Raw genomic sequence first — 19,248 nt, forward strand, 5'->3', positions numbered from 1 at the left:
GAGAAAGAGAGGAGAGATGAGAGCAAGAGAACTTGTGTCGAGGTGACAGGTGTCTGTCCTTCTCAACTCCGTCTCCTCCATCTCTCAGGCATCTGAGGCAGTAATTGGTGCTGTCAGACATACAGAGAAGGAGAGAACACACACACACACACACACACACAAACTCACACAGAGTCACAGCTACACACACACACACACACACACTCCTGCCCTTCAGCATGCACCCCCAGGGTTTAAAGCAGGAGAGGTTTGAGAGGAGTATTCACTACATCCCCTACCAGCTGTGAGACAGAGAGACAGCAGGACAAGGCAAGGGAGCACGATGTGGAAATGGATGGGGTAGGAGGAGGAAACAGTGGCAGATAGAAACAGAGAAGGGAAATCAGAGATAGAATGCACAAGAGACAAAGATACGGAGAGAAAAGAAAGCATGAGAGTGAAAGAGGCGGGGGGCTTCGGATACACAGGCCGAGGCCTCTGCATGGGGTAGAAAGAGATGGAGGAGAAGTGACATGGGCGTGCAAATGTATGTGACGGAGAGGCAGGGTGGAAGAGAGAGAGGGAAGGAGAGAGTGTGTGTTTGAATAAGGGAGAGAGAGAGAGAGAGAGAGAGATTATGTAACTCCACTGGTGACAAAGCGGATGAGTATGAATTCATGTGATTGAGCAGCAAAGCCACTGTCATAGGAGCAGCAGTGTGTTTAGTGCATGCCTCAGTACACAGGAAAACAAAGTGAATGAAACAGCACTAAGACACATAAAGGAAAAAGGGAAATATGTAATATGAGGCAAGGTTAATAGGATAAGTCCGGTGATATTCAATATTTTTCTTACTGCCAACAAATTCCATTAAAAGACCAACAGCATTTGTCTGCCTTGCCAAAGCCTGATATGCTGTATTCTTCTGTGCCTTAAACCACCATGGTCAAAAACTATTAAAAAAATATATTAATAGGTCACAGTGGTGGACTGAATGATATATTCCTCATTTACAATAAACATGCATTGTAGTTTATTTTGTCAAATCTTTTGGCATCATAAACAATCATTAGTAAAGCAATTATGGCTGAAAAATGAAGCAATTATGGCTGAAAAGTGAAGCAAAAATGTCTTAATCATTTCTTAAAAATATATAAATATATATATATATGTCAGCTGAACATGCAGAAATGCAAATGTACTTTTCTGTGTAGTTGAAAATTATAGCCAAGCATACAATTAAATGTGGGGAATTAGTATTCACTTATAGGTTCACATGGACCTCTGTCATTTTTTCCAGCCATTAAGAGCAGGTCCTTTCCAATTACTTGGTTCTTCTTTAAAACACAAATATAACTTTCTTACTTGCTACGTCTTCCGTCTCAGAACATTGTCTCTATCTACTTTGTAATTAGTGTCTTCCAGGAAAAGTTCATGGAAATTATTAAACTAACTAAATTACTACCTAATTTACTTTGTCCTTTCTGAGATTGAAATATATTTATGACGTGCCTTATAAGATTTACATATTCAGAAGAAACAAATGGGTTTGGGGCTGACAGACAGGGTAGGTAGAGAAAGACTTACACATTGTTTGCTCATATAGTTGTCACTTTATAGGATTTATTGACAGTAAGAACAATTAGTTGCTTCTATCACAACCAGGTTTGTTGGTGCTTGTGTTTCTCAAAATAAGACAACATGACACACAAATCTGTTTCTCCTGTTACACATTCTGCTCCTGCTCACTCTGCTTGTACTGACAGATATTACGGCCTCTTTCTGTGTGAGCAATTCAGCAGATCTAATCCAGTGTCCAACATTAACAACATCAAAACATACACATTTTTAAACACATTTTGCACCTCACTTTAGGGAGTACGAAACGTGGGGTGGGAAAATAAAAATAGAGAAAGATGAACCCATGATCTATAAATGTTTAACGAGGGCAGACAGAGGAGATGACGGCAAGAAGGAGAAAGAGGAGAGAGACAGTAAGAAAAATGGAGAGGTGAAAACGGAAGACAGTGTCAGATGGTTGAGGAGCAAAATGGGGGGCTTGTTGGGGGAGAGAGGAGAAGAACAGTCCCATTATAGAAGCAGACACCAGAGCAAGGTTAGAAAATAGCAGAGAGGAGGGGAGAGAGTTGAAGATTGAGGGGGAAAAAGGCTGTAATTGGAGGTGTCTGGTGTTTGTCTAACACAGAAAGGCTAGTAATGATTCCATTAGCGCCTCACACCAAGAGAGAGAGAGAGAAAGAGAGATAGAGATAGAGATAGAGACGGGGACACCAAGAGAGAGACAGAGAGAGGGAGAGAGAATGGGAGTCAGAGATAGAGAACAAGGGTGACATGGAGACAAATAGAGGAGGCTAGAGGGGCAAAAACACCAGTGGAATATTCATACAGAACATTAGAACGAAACAACAATGAGAATCAGAGCAGCTTAATTGGAGAAAAGAAAGAAAACAAGCACGCACAAAAAGAACAAGAGAAAGAGAATTCAAGGTGCCCATTAAAAGGCTTGTTCACCTGCACGATGATGATAATTACAAATGCCCCTCCAGTCCTATCCCTGTCTCTCTCCCCCACCTCACCCCTTCATCTCTTTGTGTGACAGCAAACGAGAGAGGGTGATTTAAATGCATTAGCAGAGTGTGTTTTCCCTATGGAAGACCTTCAGACTGTGTCAGGGCAGGAACCTTTTGTTTGGCGCTGACGCCGAGCGCTGAGAGGACTCTTTAAAAGCCTGGCCCCTGTTCTCTCAGGGACACATTAAAGCGCAACGCACTGGGTTGTTGTACTTCTCTGTGTCCTCTCATGTCTTTGTTAAAAGCAGGCTGATTACAGATGCAGTTACATTAGCTGGCTAAGTGAAATTTTGACAAGGGAAGGGAACAATATCAGAACGGAGGCACATACAGATGAGATAGCACAGGCAGGTAATTTTAACCAAAGAAGCTGGTTTGCGGGGTATGAATTTGGCATTTTTTCACAAACAAAAAAATATGACTCGGGAAAGAAAAACGCAAATTCTCCTCCTGCATGAGGAGGAAATTTGATTGCTATGCAAATCCGTCTTGAGATCCCACAAAAATGTGTTTCTTAATACTGAGTAGGTGGCGCAGACAACCCTGCAGCAGAGAAACTTCAATTCACCACAAAGGAATTAAAATCTTTTGGAAAATGCTAGTTGATTGTTTCCAGAATAATTGCTAAATATGCCTCGAAATGAAGTGAAACCAAAAACCTGGCTTCTCTTCCTTTGTCACAGACTTTGGACACCTGTTTTTCCTGCACACACACACGCAGACACACACAAGCACATGCATCCACATTTGTACTGACCATAACTTATTGTACCAGATGAGGGACACATATATTTCCCGACCCCTGACCTCAGACTGTCAATAAGACATTATTACTTCTGCATACAACTACCGCACACATGCACTCAATCACATACACACAAGCATAGTGTTATTGAGTTAAAGCTAGCTTGTTAAACGCGCTTACATTGCTGTATTTATTCTCTGCGGAGAGATAAGACTCAGGGAGCAGACTGATAAGGTCATAGAGATCATAGAGGTCAACTGCTTTGCTGCGTCAGGCTGACTTTAAATAAAGTTTTAATACAGGGAATGTTACGGAGGCCTGCCAACTGTGGGTAGTGAAATCATTGCTGTGATGACCTGTCAAACAACTAACAACTGCGTGTCATTTTACGAGACAGACATGTAGCTCAACAGTCGGCTTTTCATGATTGAGATGCAGCCAGACTTCTGCCACAATCTGTGCATATTACCAGATTGCAAACTGCACAGTACAGCTTGTTCTTGTTCACTTCTCTTTTAGGCCCAACTGCCAAGTTTTCGAAGACAGTCTGCAGGCCTCCTCTGTGGGGACAACTCCGGTGCAGGCTCCGCTCTCAGGGCAGCTCTACTGTCAGGACAGGAAATGCCACCAAAATAAAACAAAGCGCACAAAACGATACCTCCGCTGTCAGGAAAAAAACCCACAGAACTATCGGCTGTCATGGCAAAAACATGTTGCTGTTTTAATGTGATTTTGTTAATGATGTATATAACATAATTCAACCAATGCAGTAACGTTATAGTGTCCTATGAATTATTTAAATGTAGCAATATATCTGTCAACATACAATAAAGTGATGGACTGCCAATATAACTATTCATATTGATTCAATAATTAGTTTTAGCAGTAGTATTAAAAATATCGAATGTATTGATTTATTCTTTCAACATAACACATAGTGGAAACATTATCAGAAGAAAAGAAACAGCTAGACTCAAGTGAGTTGTGCATGAAGACCAAACCATATTTAAATTAGTGACTCATGTGGGGAGATATTTCTTATGTAACTACCCATTACTTCAAAATTTAAAATAATAATTTTTAATGACATTTTATTACCTTAAATTCTGAAAATCATAATTAAGACTTTTTAAGGAAAACTTTTTCTGTAGGTAACTCAAAACAGTGTATTTCCAGTATTTAATCCATAGTAATATTGAGAAAATACTATTCTCATGTTTCCCATGAATTCTCCCATTTTCTGTAAATACTATGTGTAAGATACCAAGTGTGCAAGAGAAGTAAGAGTTGGAGTTAATGCTGAGTCACAATGCTTTACTGGCACTTAGCCTACAACTAACTCTCTGCTAACATTGATGCAGTACAGTAACTGAATGCACAGAGGCCAACTACAGAAGCCTACACAAGTCACATAGAGCACAGCTCACAACAACAATACATTACACTACTTTTAAAAAAATATTTCTTTGATGTAGTTATTAAATCAACTAAATATAAATTTAAACCAAACGGACCACAATCACGTTGTCACCGCTGTGCTATATACGGCTCTTGAAAACAACCGAGGGCATGTCTGGCATGTTTTTCTACAGTTTTTAATGTGAGGGGGGGAAAAAACGACACGTTATATCCTGTCCTATTTTCTGTCCTGACAGTGGAGCTGCTCTCAAAGCGGAGCCTGCACCAGAACCATCGCCACAGAGGAGACCTGCAGGCAGGCCCCTCTCAAGTTTTCCAGCCGTCTTGGCTGCTGCTTCTCCAAAACAACTGAAATTGCATTATGTGCACCAATTCCAAGTTTGCAGTGATGAATATCTATGATTCCATTTTCGTTTTGAGGAGGAAGTGAGCCCGTGGGGACAGGTGACGGCGTGAGTCTAATATGGCTAGCTCACTCAAATGCATGCACTCGCAGTATGTACACACACAGATAGCACACACACTGTACGCACACAATCTGTGGAGTTTTACGACTCAATAATCTGCTTCCTAAAGCATACCTTTTCCTCCTTTCCTACAACACAAACACACATCAATAAGCACTCTCTCGCACACACTCTCACACTCATACTGCTCTCCTCTACTCAGCAGGGAAAATGAGATATTCAGCTCTGTCAAACACACACACTCAAAACAAAAAAGAAAAGAAAGAGATGCCTCAAAGCAACTCCTACCCTTTTCTCTGCAAGAATTGTCCTTGCCGTGTTGGGAGCTGAATAAAAGTCACTCGAAGTGATGACACCCACACTGACACACACAAAGTCACACATACACACTCAAAAAGTGCATCAGTAACCTAAATACACAAAAGTCATACCATCCTCAGTTTCACAACAGAAACGTGGAGTGCAGAAATGCCTCTGCACATGCACATTCCAGAAAGATTCACAGGCATGGGCAGATGCACACAGACAGACACACACACACACACACACACACACACACACACACACACACACACACACACACACACACACACACACACACACACACATATCACATATCACATATTCACATCTTAGAGCAGAACAGATATATTGCTGTGTTTTGTCTAGGAGCTCTTCATTAAGCTGTCAGGGAATCTCACTGTGTACTTCTTTCACTTCAGAAGGCCAACCTTTTATGAGACCTGTGCATTACACTGATACACACTATGGAATATGCACTCAAATGTCTCTCTGTCTGTCTCTCTCTCACGCACACAAACACACATTCCCACACATACCCTGGGACCCCCACCCCACTCACATTGGCAGATGTCCTTGTTCTCCTCGAAGCCTGGTTTACACACACACCTCCCGATGGGAACCAGCCAGCCTCCATCTGCGCTGCAGTACATCTTGGGAGCCTCAAACTCCTCGGAGGCATTCACACACACACCGTGGACCTCCACCAGCGCTGTGTCTCCGCCAGTTATTGTGTCGGGAAACTCGGCCAAGTTAAGCACAGTGAAGGGACACTTCTTATAGAAGACCCTGACAGAGACCAAGGCGATGCAGGCGCCCAGGTCCTGGAAGGCCAGGTAGAAACCTTTTTTACTCAGGTTGCTGATGTCCCGCACCTCTGTGTTCAGCTTCATCACACGGTCACCAACGTCCACCTATAGCCAGGAGATGTTTTACATGTGTTAGTTTGGTTGAATAGGAGCAGCACAGATAATGTTAATATCAAGTCAGAAAAGGATTCTGGCAAAATGCTGTCAGAAATTCAGCTGCATTTAAAAAAACATAAATTATCATATCCTCAAAACAATTTTGCAAGGAATTTGAATAAGATATATAAGTTTTGTTCTGGCAATTTTGTCTTTTTAAAGAGCACAAACTCGTTCGTTGTCTTTCTGATAGTTTATTCAGTCGTCTGCAGACGGACTCCTTGCTGTCTCAAGCATAGAGATGGCACGAATGAAGTCCAGAGCAGAGGAAATTGTCATATTATATACATATATATTATATATATAAATATAACCCATATTCAAAACTTGATTTATTTTCTAAGTATAAAAAATACATTATAAGAACTAGACAGCCTGGGGAAGATTTTGACTTATTGTTCCTAATTCACTTTATTTGAGAGTAGTAGTCAGAGAGGAAACAGTCCCCAGGCTAGGAAAAAAAAGTGGATATAAGAACTGGTGACATTAATATTAATTAAATGTCAATTGGAAATGTATTAGGTTATTTTGTATTCCCTCATTCCCAGTTTTATATAATGTTTATTATGTGTGTAAGTATGCAGAGTATGTGCATGTGTTATCTCATGCTCTGTGTGTGCATGCGTATGTCCCTGTGTGTGTGCGTGCATGTGTGTCCATACCTGTGTAAAGCTCTCATCTGCAGCAATGGTGTCAATCTTGACATACTGACTTTCTTTGATGAACCACACATTGGCATTGTTGGACTCGTAGTAGTACATGTTGAATGTCTGTAAAACAAATAGTGTTCGTCAACTTCAGGACTGTTATGAAAAGCTATCAGACAGAGCACCATAACGCACAGTAAAGCAAAACACATAAAAGAGAATCCATCCAATGTAAAATTTTAACAAGGCCCCCACAGCTCTCTCACTATTCCATTGCTTCTCCTCAAATCTCAGTCCATCTGTCTCGATGGCCAGTCAGCAACACTCTCAGCAGTTCCATGAAAGCGCAGCAGCTCTATATTGGCTTATGTTATCTCCACTACTCATTCTACAGATGTAATGACAGTGAAAGGGTGCAGGGGGCAGGCAAAGTGGAGAGATATGAATACAGAAGAGCAGTGATATCAGGCTAACATGAACGACTGGGGCACAGTAAAAACTATATCAGAAGTTAAAATATACAAGAAGCCACAAAGGAAGCCTCTAGAGCATCATTTGTTTTATTCTGCAGCTTCTCTCTCATGTCAATTTTTCCCCGCCTCTTCCCTAGTTATCTCTACCACAGCCATCAACATCTCTGTATGTGTGGGTGTGCAATTGTGTTGAGTGTGTACTGAATGGAAAAGTAAAAAAAAAACCAATACATTCACTTATGTTAAAAAAAAAATGTTTCATTTGGTCTTGTAAAGGGAAAACAGCAAAAGCAAACAATAGAGCATGATTGTATCAAATAAAAAAAGGAGATCAGGCAGGTTTAATTGAAAATGTGGAGAAGCATTATTCAATTTAATTTGCTGATTTTGTTAATTAAATCATCAAATGAGCTGATTAGATAAATAATATCAGTTACTATAATCTGTACTGACTCTCTCCAGTTTCTACCTCTACCATTTAAAAAAATCAAACCTACTCCTGTGCTATTGATCTCCAAAATAAACAAATGTGTCTTTTTTACTCGCCTCCCCTTAAAAAGGAATTCAAAGAGTGCACAGCCACACAACAGCACAGATGGAGCCGGCTAGCCGTCAATGGCCTGCTCACCGGGAGGGTTTAAACATGCACACTAGTTGCAAGAACATTTGTTATGTAGCAACTACCATGCTGCCTGTGTGTTAAAAAGCTTGTGTTATCCTGTGTGGTGCAGACCTCTTTGCAGGTACCAGGGACCCCGGGCAGACTGTTACAGTCCCTCAGGGTGAACTTGATCTCGATGTAGACTCGCTGCGCTCCTTCCCGGCTGATGTGACGCGTCCTCAGCCAGTTGTTCTGGTTAGCCTCCATGACGTTACACACCTGGTAGGTCCTCATCGGGGTGTTCCTCTCATCCATCACACTAATCTCCTCCCACTGAGAATGAAAAGGAAGAGGTGGAAAAAGAAGGTTTATTGCAACATGTTTATTTTATTGTACTATTGATTTGGGATCTTCCGGCCTTTATCAGATGTCTTTTGTTTTTTTAGATGAGCAAGAAAAAGAAGTGGGACTAAAAGGAAGGAAGATGGTAGAAAGCAGGGAAGCAGATTGAGAGGGTGAGTAAAGATAGAGGAAGAGTGTAAAAAGAAAGGAGGGAAGGAATTACCTGTTTAAGAAAGTCATAAAAAAGTGGGGAGGTGCAAAAGGAGAAAATAGGTGACAGGGATGGTGGAGGAAGAGAGAGTGAAAGATGGATAGCATAAAGGACAGAGTGAGTGAAAAAAGGTGAGAAACTGAGAAATCCACATTTCAAATCAAATACCAAGTGGCTGGCTTGACAACAGCATCACTTAGCTTTAAGATAATCTTATTTCATTGCTAGTCAATGGACAAAGGAGATCTCAGTGCAAAGATTGCTTATGGGAAACTGGGCCCAGGTTCAATGAACTGTGGTCTAGCACAAACCAACCCTGAGCCTGCATGTTCTGTCTGGGTGAGTGTGAGTGATGATCTGTGTCAAGATGACTGAAGGACTGTCTTTGTCTATGCTGCACGTGTGCATAGAGTGAGCGTATTTTTCTAAAGTGAATGCACAATTTAGCGCTTAAGAGGAAGAAGTGTGTGTATATGTGTGTGTATATGGGACAGAGAGAGAGAGCGAGAAGGAGTAGGTAGGACAGAGCTACTTTGTCTCCCGTCATCTGCTACCATCTGTTTCCACTTCTGACTAAGGCAGTAATTGAGAACACTTCTCGCATGAGCAGGAAAACATTGCTATCTACATACACACACACACACACACACACACACACACACACACACACACACACACACACACACACACACACACACGCACACACACAAATAGAAAGAACATTTCTATTCTTTAAAGAAAAGGAAAATAAACCAATGTGGTTTCAGTGACTCAAGATATCTGATCCATTGAACACGAAGCTAACTGGATTTTCTTGGACACACACACACACACACACACACACACACACACACACACACACACACACACACACACACACACTAGATGAGTCCTAGTTTGTGGTGAGGGATAAGAGGACCACCATCTTTGTTCTGAGCTCCTGTCATCATCTTAAGACTGAAGCTTTAAGCTCCGTAGTGATGAGCACATATCACCTTACAGTAGTCCGATCATGCAAACACATAATGCATACACATAGTATGAACACGTGTGTATATACACACACACACCTGCATGCACTAAAACATGCATACACACACTTACACACACACACAGTGTCCTACAATTTAAATGAAAGGTGAATGGTGGATGATCTGAGAGGCAAAGACATAGACAGAGAGAGAGAGAGAAAGGCCAGACCAATAACAAGCAACAAAAGCAGTAATAAAAGGCTAAGAAACTTTCAGACAGACTCCATGCTAAGGTTTTACTCTTGAGGTTAAATTGATGTGACGGCCCAACAACCCGGCAAAAGCTTGACGCATTTCACCTCTGAGTCCTGAGCACTAAAACAGATCCACATAAAAACCCACATTCTCACACAGACTCGCGCACACTCTCCAGCTCTCTCGCACACTCAGATGCTTTTAATCTCCACAGCCTTTACTGAAATGTCAACCGTGTATGAATTGGAGCTTGAACAAAACCAACTCTCTCTTGATCCTGACCCAGCAATCCTTCAACTACAGAAACAGAGACAAAGGAGACGAAGAAATGTGAGGAGGAGAAGAAGAAGAAGGAGAAGAAGAAGAGGAGAAGAAGACGAGGAGGAGGATGCAGAAGATTGTTTAAGCTGCTACACTCAGTTGACACAAATGTCCCTGGCAGCCAGTTAAAAGTTTGAAGGGTACATATAAAGGATATATCTCTGACATTGTGCATGCAGAACTGAGAGTCATTGTGTTCAACTGCAGTCGATTCAATTAAAAGAACAAAACAAGAGACAGAAAAGGAAAGGGAGAGAGGAGGGGAGAGAGAGGAATGAATGTTGGTAAATTATAGGCACGCCTGGCAGCTAAATAGACCCATCTGTGCGGAGCTGAGACCAGTCGGACATCACAGGACGGGCACACACACACACCCCGCACACACAGAAAGCTGAGTCCCTGGGGAGTGGTGATTAAAGCCTTTATGGGAATAGTCATTGAGGGATAAAGAGGGCTTTATGATGTCTTTGTTTATTTCTTTGTAGGCAGAGTTTGGAGTGGCTGGATTACTGCCACTTCCTAGTGAGCGACTTATTTCCCTAGTTGGCGAGCCTGTTCATTGTCACTTTTTCCTGGTGTAAAGCACAGGTGTGTCTGTGAACATGAAAACAACCTGCCTGCCTCTATATTTGCTATTGATACGCTTGCCGCCTGAGGGAAAATCGACCAAAAGGCGCAACTGGGAAAATGTTTGGATAGGCTGAAGAGTTTAAGCTCTCTTTCCTGCTCTTTCAATTGTCAGCACACATGCACACACATATAAAACTGTTGCCAGTGGTGTGTTGGTTCATTCTGAACACTAATTAAAATTCAGAACGAAACCCCTCCTGCCTGAACCCTCAATCAGCACAGCCAATCAGCACAGAGCCCACTTGATTGCTTTGAAGTGAAGCAGAGATGTCAGATCAGGGTTTAAGTTCAACCATTCACCAGCTTAACATAATATCCCTCCTGCAATCATCTGATGGGTACACCTACAAGGACGTAATTGGCCTCCAAACTTTGGAACAAGCTCTGGCTTAGTGTAAGGATTCAGTGTGAGAGGAGAGGGAAAATAAGAGATGAGAAGATGAAGAAAGAGGAGGAGGAGGGGGGTGGGGGAGCAATGAAGGCTGAGGTCTTCTTTGGCAGAGAAGAGATGCTGTGGGGCCTCCCATTTTTAACCATCATTAAGACGTATCTGTTTTGTGTCCCTCAAGAGGAACACCCTCGCCCGGTGACAGAAGTGGGTCGCTCCACTCAGTCTCAGGGACATCCGGCCCTGCACGGCTTGGATTAAGCATGACCTGTGGGGGTCAAGTGTGTTTTTGGACTAATTCAGGTAGACAGTAGTTTTGGACTGGTGGGAATTGCTTCTTGCTGACACCAATCCCAAGGTTTAAAGATCAAAGGTCAACTAGATAATCCCCTTTATATGAAACATAAGACCTTCTCACAGCCCTGGCACCTTTCCTCTCTCAGTCTCAATCACTGTCCTCTCACTCTCTACCCTTGTTTTTTCTCCTTTAGATGAAATTATTGTACCATTTCCATTAATAAGCCCTTTCCGCTTTAATATTGAGACTTGTATATGTGTGTATATATATATATATATAAACAAACAAGACCAGCAGGTTCTACTGGCATTTTTTATTATGTATGCCACAAATTTGCTGGATTGTTTTTCAGCACCAGAGGAGATTCTTTATTATCACAAAACAATACTTGTTGCCTCTGTCTATCCAGGAATATCAAGTAGTAGCTTCTCTTGTGTGGCAATAGGCAATTAGCCTCATGAAGCCAAAATACATCTTACAAAATCAGAGAATAAATTCAAGAAAACAGCCAAACAATAAGAATAAGTTGTACTGGCTGAGCACATAGCGTGATTCAGCAGGCAGGAATGTGTGTAGATAATGACACAACTTTCCTCTGCTTCAATTGTTGTGAGGGTTGTGATGTTTTTTTCAAAGCAAATTCAGAAACCAATTTGGTTGATAGTTTATCTGATGTGAAACAGAGCCAAATACTATTTACCATGCTGTCAATTCTTATAGTAATTATACCAGGGTGTCACAATAAATTGGCAATGTTATATTGATTTTTAAAAACAGGTACAAATAGCAGGATCTTCTATTATTCGTGTCAGTTCACGTCTGACAGTTTGATTATGTCACTTTGAATTGCTTTGTTTTTCTTTAAGCCAGTCTGTCTTCTAGCCATTAGAAGCAGGAGCAGCTGTTTATTTCATACAATTTAGCCTTCTGTGTTTGTCTTTTAAACTGACAATGATTAGACAAAGGAAGAGTAGGGAGGTCCATGTTTATCTAAGAGAAGGTTACATCACCATCATGTACTACAAGACTAAATGACAATGACCATGAAAGCAAAGACTCCACGAGCTTTATCCAATTCCATCATTTCCTTAGATAAAGCAGTTAATGAAGCTTGTGCCAACAGTAAAGAAACTCAAAGAAAACACTTTGATACTCTGTGAACAAGACTCTATTTGTAGTATTACATGATAGACGAGTTGAGTGGAGGCACATAGAGCTGCTCTTGAAATGTCTACTTCATTATTCCAAGTGCTATTTCAAACAAAATAAGTTCTACGTTTTCTGTCTTGAATTTCTGTACACACTCAGTGAAGCCATGTCAGAACTCCACTGTGATGACAGTTCATAAAAAAGATATACAGGACAGGGACACATTTGTTTGAGGGTAAACTAACAACAAATGTTCCTTTCCGGGCCATGATTGAGTCACCATAAACTGAACCATATTTTCAATAAAAGTAATCTGTGCACTCTTTGGTTTTCAAAATTAGATTGAACCTTATGGCTCAGCCACAGATGGAACACATTCTGTTTTCTATAAGGACCTCAGCGAAGAGAGAAAAAAAACATACACAAACATACACAATATGGCCACACAATCAGTGCGTTTCAGTTAAGTGAACTTGATATCCTTGATTGCTTGAGAAAACAACCTTAGTTTGCTCTGCTCACTTCAGCTGCCTCTCTCTGCTGCGCAAAACCATGAAACCATGTGTGGCATCCTGCAATTTGACACACTGATGCTGAATAGTGGAGAGGAAGTGTGACTCAAGGGGAAATAGAATTCATTCAGTGCCATTCAACAGCTCCTGCGCTAGAGTGACATACAGAACCTGCTCCTATTTCTTTATTGAATGCACTTCATCGTTCTTCCTCTCTGCGCTCTCAACCTCTTCCTTTCCTCTCACTTCTCTGTTGTCTTTTTCTGATGCATGGTGGCTGCACTCCAGACTCCCTTGGTCCCTATACCTGCAAAAGCCTGGTTACGCAACCCTGCGCACACACATGCAAATAACACCCAACTTTGTACGCACCATCTCTTCTTACGTAAGAATATTTACCCCTCCACCCCGTCCCTTCACTCTGTACCGAAAATCACAACCCGTAATAAATGGAGGCTCCAGTGCCACAGCATTTTCAGCGCAGCGGAAATAATTTGTAAATTCCCCCTGCAGACTCCCGATTTAGCAAGGAGTACTCAAGAACCCGGTGCTCTCTAAAATACACACTCCACTGCTGCTGCTAGCTCCGAGTCCTTGCTCGTTCCCTGAATATGAAACATGTCAACAAAACCCGCTAGTTGTGATCAGATTTATATTTATAAAGAGAGGATGATTTTTGTGGGTGTGTAAGTGTGTGTTGTGCTGCATATACTCACCCCCTCATTAGGATAAGCCTCCCAGCCCAGGTCAGCCAAGGCTGACATGGAGTCCAGCAACGTAACTGCAAGAGCACAGAAGAGAGAAAAATAAACACATCAGTACACACTCACTGAAAAACCCCTTTATAATGTTTTCCATTTACAGTGTAGAAATATTGTTTTCTTGAATGCACCACATAAACCTTCCATATAAAAACTCCAAGATGTGTTCATGTTTTATACTACATGGGTGTCTTTTGTTGTGTTGGAGTACGACAGCAGTGAAATCACAAGCAGTGGTAAACCTATAATTTCAGCTTTAAGATTACTATGGTTGTGCTGCAGCTGTTATGGTTCAAGGGATAGAAAGTCAGTCAGTGAATCTGAAACTGCAACAGGCCCCCCCGAAGCAAGAGAATGTCTTAGATTTACATTATATAGCTGAAAAAAGTTTGTAGTTTGTGTTCATAAAAGATTTTTTAAAAAGCCTATAGTTAGGTTGTATTCAAGTTGGTTATGACAGCTTCCAATGCTGACAAGTTTTCATGCCACATAAAACGTATCAAAAATGTTTACAAAAACTGCAGCACAATCTTCTACATTCATCTTCAGTGTGTTCCAAACTGTCGCAAATATGGCACCGCTATTGTCTTTTCATCTCATGCACAACTCTGTCAAGCGCACAGACAGACATGCATTGGTTTGTACAAGTGTTCATCACACAGCTGTTCCATTGGTCAGAACCACTTTATCCAAACTCCGTCATGGGCTTGAAGTGGTTTATGCTCGATTATGCTGCAGGAGTGGTTAGAGAAGGATATTTTGATACTTCTCTCAAGACTTCCAGAAACCCATTATGAGTGATTTGAATCCAAGCTGAGCATATATACTGTTTTCCTTCAAAGGGTGAATTCCCCCTTATCACAAAAAACAAAAACATTTTCAGACAGGACTCATGTCAGGTTTTAACCAGTTATTTCAACATTACATGCTTTTTTTGATTGGTGTATGCTCTGGACCAGATCTGTGCATGATTTTACATTTGGCTCTTAATTAAACATTTTTTCTGTTTAATATATTTGTGTGACAGGAGGAATTGGAGGGAAGATACAGGAAGGTTTAAATGAAAGGTGAAGAGAGGAAGGTGGTAGGTTGACCAGCAAGGGGCATAATGAAAACCTGCTCAGATTCTAGAGTAAGGTTTTTCACCTGTGTGTGTGTGTGTGTGTGTGTGTGTGTGTGTGTGTGTGTGTGTGTGTGTGTGTGTGTGTGTGTGTGTGTGTGTGTGTGTGTCTTCTTGTTGAGGCTTGGCCCAGTCAGGTCCTAATCAAGCCCTCAACACCGCTGACCATCAATATTTAATCAGTATCCATCTGCAGAGACGGCTGCTTCTCTCTTTCTTCTCTCTCTCAGTCGCACATATTGTGGTTCTACCAGGTTATCCTCCCACTATCGAAATCTTTGAACCTATGCCTTCAGTCCACAGCTCAGACATCTAAGTTGCTGATCTGACACAATTTAAACTGAACGCGTCACTAAAAAGCAGCACATTTACATATTGCCTCCAGTTTTTATAAGGTAGCTGCACTGACCTACAAAAACTATTCAAAAGTAAAAAGAAAACAGTTTGTCCTCCCGAATAGAAATGAGAGTAGAAAAGTGTAGGTTTCTGTTTACAGGTCCCTCTGTGTATCCATACTGCCTGCAGGTATAACAAAGGGCCTGTAAAATTGGTCCAACCTCCACTTTTCATATCTCTCTCTTTGTCTTCCTCTCGCACCCATGCTGTTCATCAGCTCTAACTTAATCGCAGCTATTCTCCCCATCTCAGCAACCCGTGACAACAGGGAGGTATGTCATGCTGTATAAGCGCGTGTATATGCGCGTATATGCGCGCATAATGGCACACTCATCTGCGTGTAGCTGCACGCAGCATTGTGTGTCTGCGTGAGAAAACAGCTACAGAGAAAATAGTGCACATGGTATAATGAAATACAGATGGAGAGGGTCTGCTGAGCAAAGCCAAAGAGAGATAGAGAGAGACAAAAAAAGGGATGGGAAAGAAACTGTGGAGGAGAGGTGCTGAGAAGCAAAAGGTCAGAGGTAGCCTCCAGCCCGTGTGTGTATTGAGACAGACTGAAGAGGACCATTTAGACTGCTTTCCTGAGTTCACGGGCATTTGAGTGGCGTACAGAAATAGGACATAATAGTATAATAATGTGTGATTTTAGGACCCACTGGGGAGTCACGCACACTCATATCTCTGTACAGAGACAAAAGCTACCCATAAACAGGGTTTGTAGAATTTAGAAAAATTGTCTGTTGATAGTTGAATAGCTGATATTTCTGATAGAACCATGATAGGTTTAAAGGATGCACAAAAAATACTAAAAATCCCACATATTTTCTCACTTACTCCCACCATCTCTGACCATGCAGGTAGTCTTGTTCTTATTTGTCCATATTATAGTCAAATATTTGCCTCTGAGATTTCTGCCTGGACCCCAAAACAATGAGTGACATGAGTGGTATGGTTGCTGTTTAAAACATTGGAGAATTCAATTTAAATTAATTATCTGTGATATTGAAACTACTTCCTACGAAATACATTGTTTCCTTAGGGGCATGTTTTCAGTGGGTGTGCTAATGTGAAGATTTATAAATCTTCAGATTAGTACACCCACGCACAGACAAGTGATATAAATATCACTCGTCTGTGCGTGGAGGTAGCTCACCTACAGTAGCTTAGCATAAAAATTGGAATCAGGGGAAACAGCCTGGTACTGTCAAAAGTTAAGAAATACACCAACCAACACTTCAACAGCTCATAATTAAAATACTGTATCTTGTTCATTCTGTCTGATAGCAAACCGAAATCTAAAAAAGACAAATTTGAGTTTTATATGCTATAACTATTTCTTAGCTAGGCTAATCACCTCCTGTTTCCTGCTCTATAACTGATGCACAGACATGAGAATGGTATTGATCTTCCCATCTAACTCTCTGAAGGAAAATGAATAACTTTATTTCCAAAAATGTTGAATTATTCTTTTATATGGTACTTTCCAAAATTGTGAAGCCCACAAATGATATTTCATCACCCCATTGTATTGTGTTAGAGGCAGAAATCTCAGAAACAGCCACTGTGTCTGAAAACCAAAACTATTTTCATGGCTCAATACTGCTACTTTTTTGTGATACTTCTCATAACAGGGAAACATGCTTTACAGTAACCTAATTAAGACAATATGTTACCGAGGCCACTAATGTTTCTAAAGCCATTTTACAGCCCACTGGGAAAACTCACACGTACATAAACCTACACATCGATACTTTTTCTCCTTCCCTCACACCTCCTGTCAATATTACTTATCACTTCCAATCAATGACTGAACTCATCAATTATGTATTAGCTATAGCTTCCTGTCTGCTGACATAGGCAGAATGTGTGAGTGTACCTGTGTGTGCGTTTGTGTGGCAAAGATGAGGAGAACAACAGAAAAATTACGAACATATAACATTTTTCCTTAAACAACACAAAGCCACACCTCTGTCTAAACGGTCTGTTTCAAAATGCTCTCTCCCTTGCTCTTCCTCTTTATCTGTCTTTCTCCAGGGATTTGGCTAAATTGTGTGTGTGTGAAATCTAAGCCTGGGCCAGGCCTGCTTTGGTCCGGAATAAAAACACCAAGCTCATCACTCAGGCCAGGCTCATGTTCGATCTAATGACCAGTCTCGCTCTCTCTTTCCTTTCTCTCTCTCTCTCTCTCTCCCTCTCTCTCTCTCTGTCTCTCTCTCACACACACACACACACACACACATGCATAAATATTCACACGCACACCAAATATCCACACTAATCAGCTGTTAAACATGACATTTCATACTCACAGTGGAGCACCTTCCAAATTTGATCACTCAGTAACACCATGGAAACAAAACTCTACCTGCTGTCATGGCTCTCTCAAGCCTTTCTACCTAAAAATACAACTTCCATGCACACACAAACAAATCCACACACACGCAAGCTCTCTCTGATTTTCCGTAAGCTTTCATCACAATCCATACACATACACATGTGACCTGATAATTGTGAGAGTTGTTTGGTTACAGGGAGACATGCTCTCTTATTGATTTTCAGCATCAAACTGTGAGGTTTACATTCTGTGAGTGAAACATGAGGAGGAGGAGGAGGGGTGGGGAATATGTGTAGATCAGAAATTCCTGTACAAATGCAGTAAAATGCTCAAATTATAACTACTTATAAAACCCTGTACAGAAACACCAAGTATTTTTCAATCTCTTTCTCTTTGTCTTTTCATCTCCTTCTGTGTCTATTTTTCTTTTCACTTCTGTTTCCTCCCTCTGGGGTCTCTCTCTCTCTCTCTCTCTCTCTCTCTCTCTCTCTCTCTCTCTCTCTCTCTCTCTCTCTCTTTTTTTTTTCCCCCTCTTTCTCTCTCTTTCCTTTCCTGTTAACATTTCTCTGCCGCTCTTTCTCTCTGGTCTGTATCCACTGCTTCAGCAAGGCTGCAAGAAGCTGTGATCCACCTGCCAAGAATCAAACGGCGCTGCCAACAGCCAGACTGGCACACAAAGAGACCAGGATGCTTACACACACTCACACACATACACACACACACACACACAAACTGACACACATACATTAAGAGGGTTCCAGTGCCACAAAGAAAAAGACTGCACAATAAGACCACCACACAGATTCAATATAAAGTACAATATGTGAGTTTATAATGAGTTCATTAGATCATTTATGCTAAGCACACAAAATATTACACCATATTCAACGTGCTGATACTACATACAAGTCACTGTTTTTGGCTTTTATCTTTAAAAATACCCATATTCTTTAAAAGAAGCACATTCACTTAGGTTTTATTTCCCCAAACACCAAAAAGGTGTTTTTCCTGTTGCAAGAAACTGCTGATCAGCACATTTTACAGTGATCAAAGTCCTCTAGTGACAAACACGGCTTAAAATCTTCTAGTGATACTAAATGAAGAGAAAAATTCAAATAATCTTTTTTAATATTGAAAATAAATAGAAATTAATTTCTGGCAGGGGGGGGGGGGGGGGGGGGGGACTATAGTATCGAATTGTTATATACAAATTTGCCTCGTTTTGCATTTCATTCTTGAGTTTATCAGAGAGAGTCATTAATCTTTTTAAAGACAACAACAAAGACAAATAAAACTGGCGAAAAGAAAATACATAATGCAATTTTATGCTCTAGTAGGAAAAAGCTTTGCAGTTTGCTCACGATAACAT

The 19,248-nt window shown here is 41.1% G+C and overlaps 1 protein-coding gene across 1 annotated transcript in view; it reads right to left on the bottom strand.

Moving 5' to 3' along the window:
- Positions 1-19,248, bottom strand: part of LOC133991009 (ephrin type-A receptor 3-like) — an 82,017-nt gene that overhangs the window by 52,298 nt on the left and 10,471 nt on the right. Inside the window, 4 exon segments of the mRNA XM_062429458.1 lie at positions 6,064-6,415; positions 7,129-7,236; positions 8,320-8,520; positions 13,981-14,045. Coding sequence (XP_062285442.1) covers positions 6,064-6,415; positions 7,129-7,236; positions 8,320-8,520; positions 13,981-14,045 — 726 coding nt within the window.

The sequence above is a fragment of the Scomber scombrus genome, chromosome 11, assembly GCF_963691925.1.
Source record: "Scomber scombrus chromosome 11, fScoSco1.1, whole genome shotgun sequence".
Taxonomy (NCBI): Eukaryota; Metazoa; Chordata; class Actinopteri; order Scombriformes; family Scombridae; genus Scomber; species Scomber scombrus.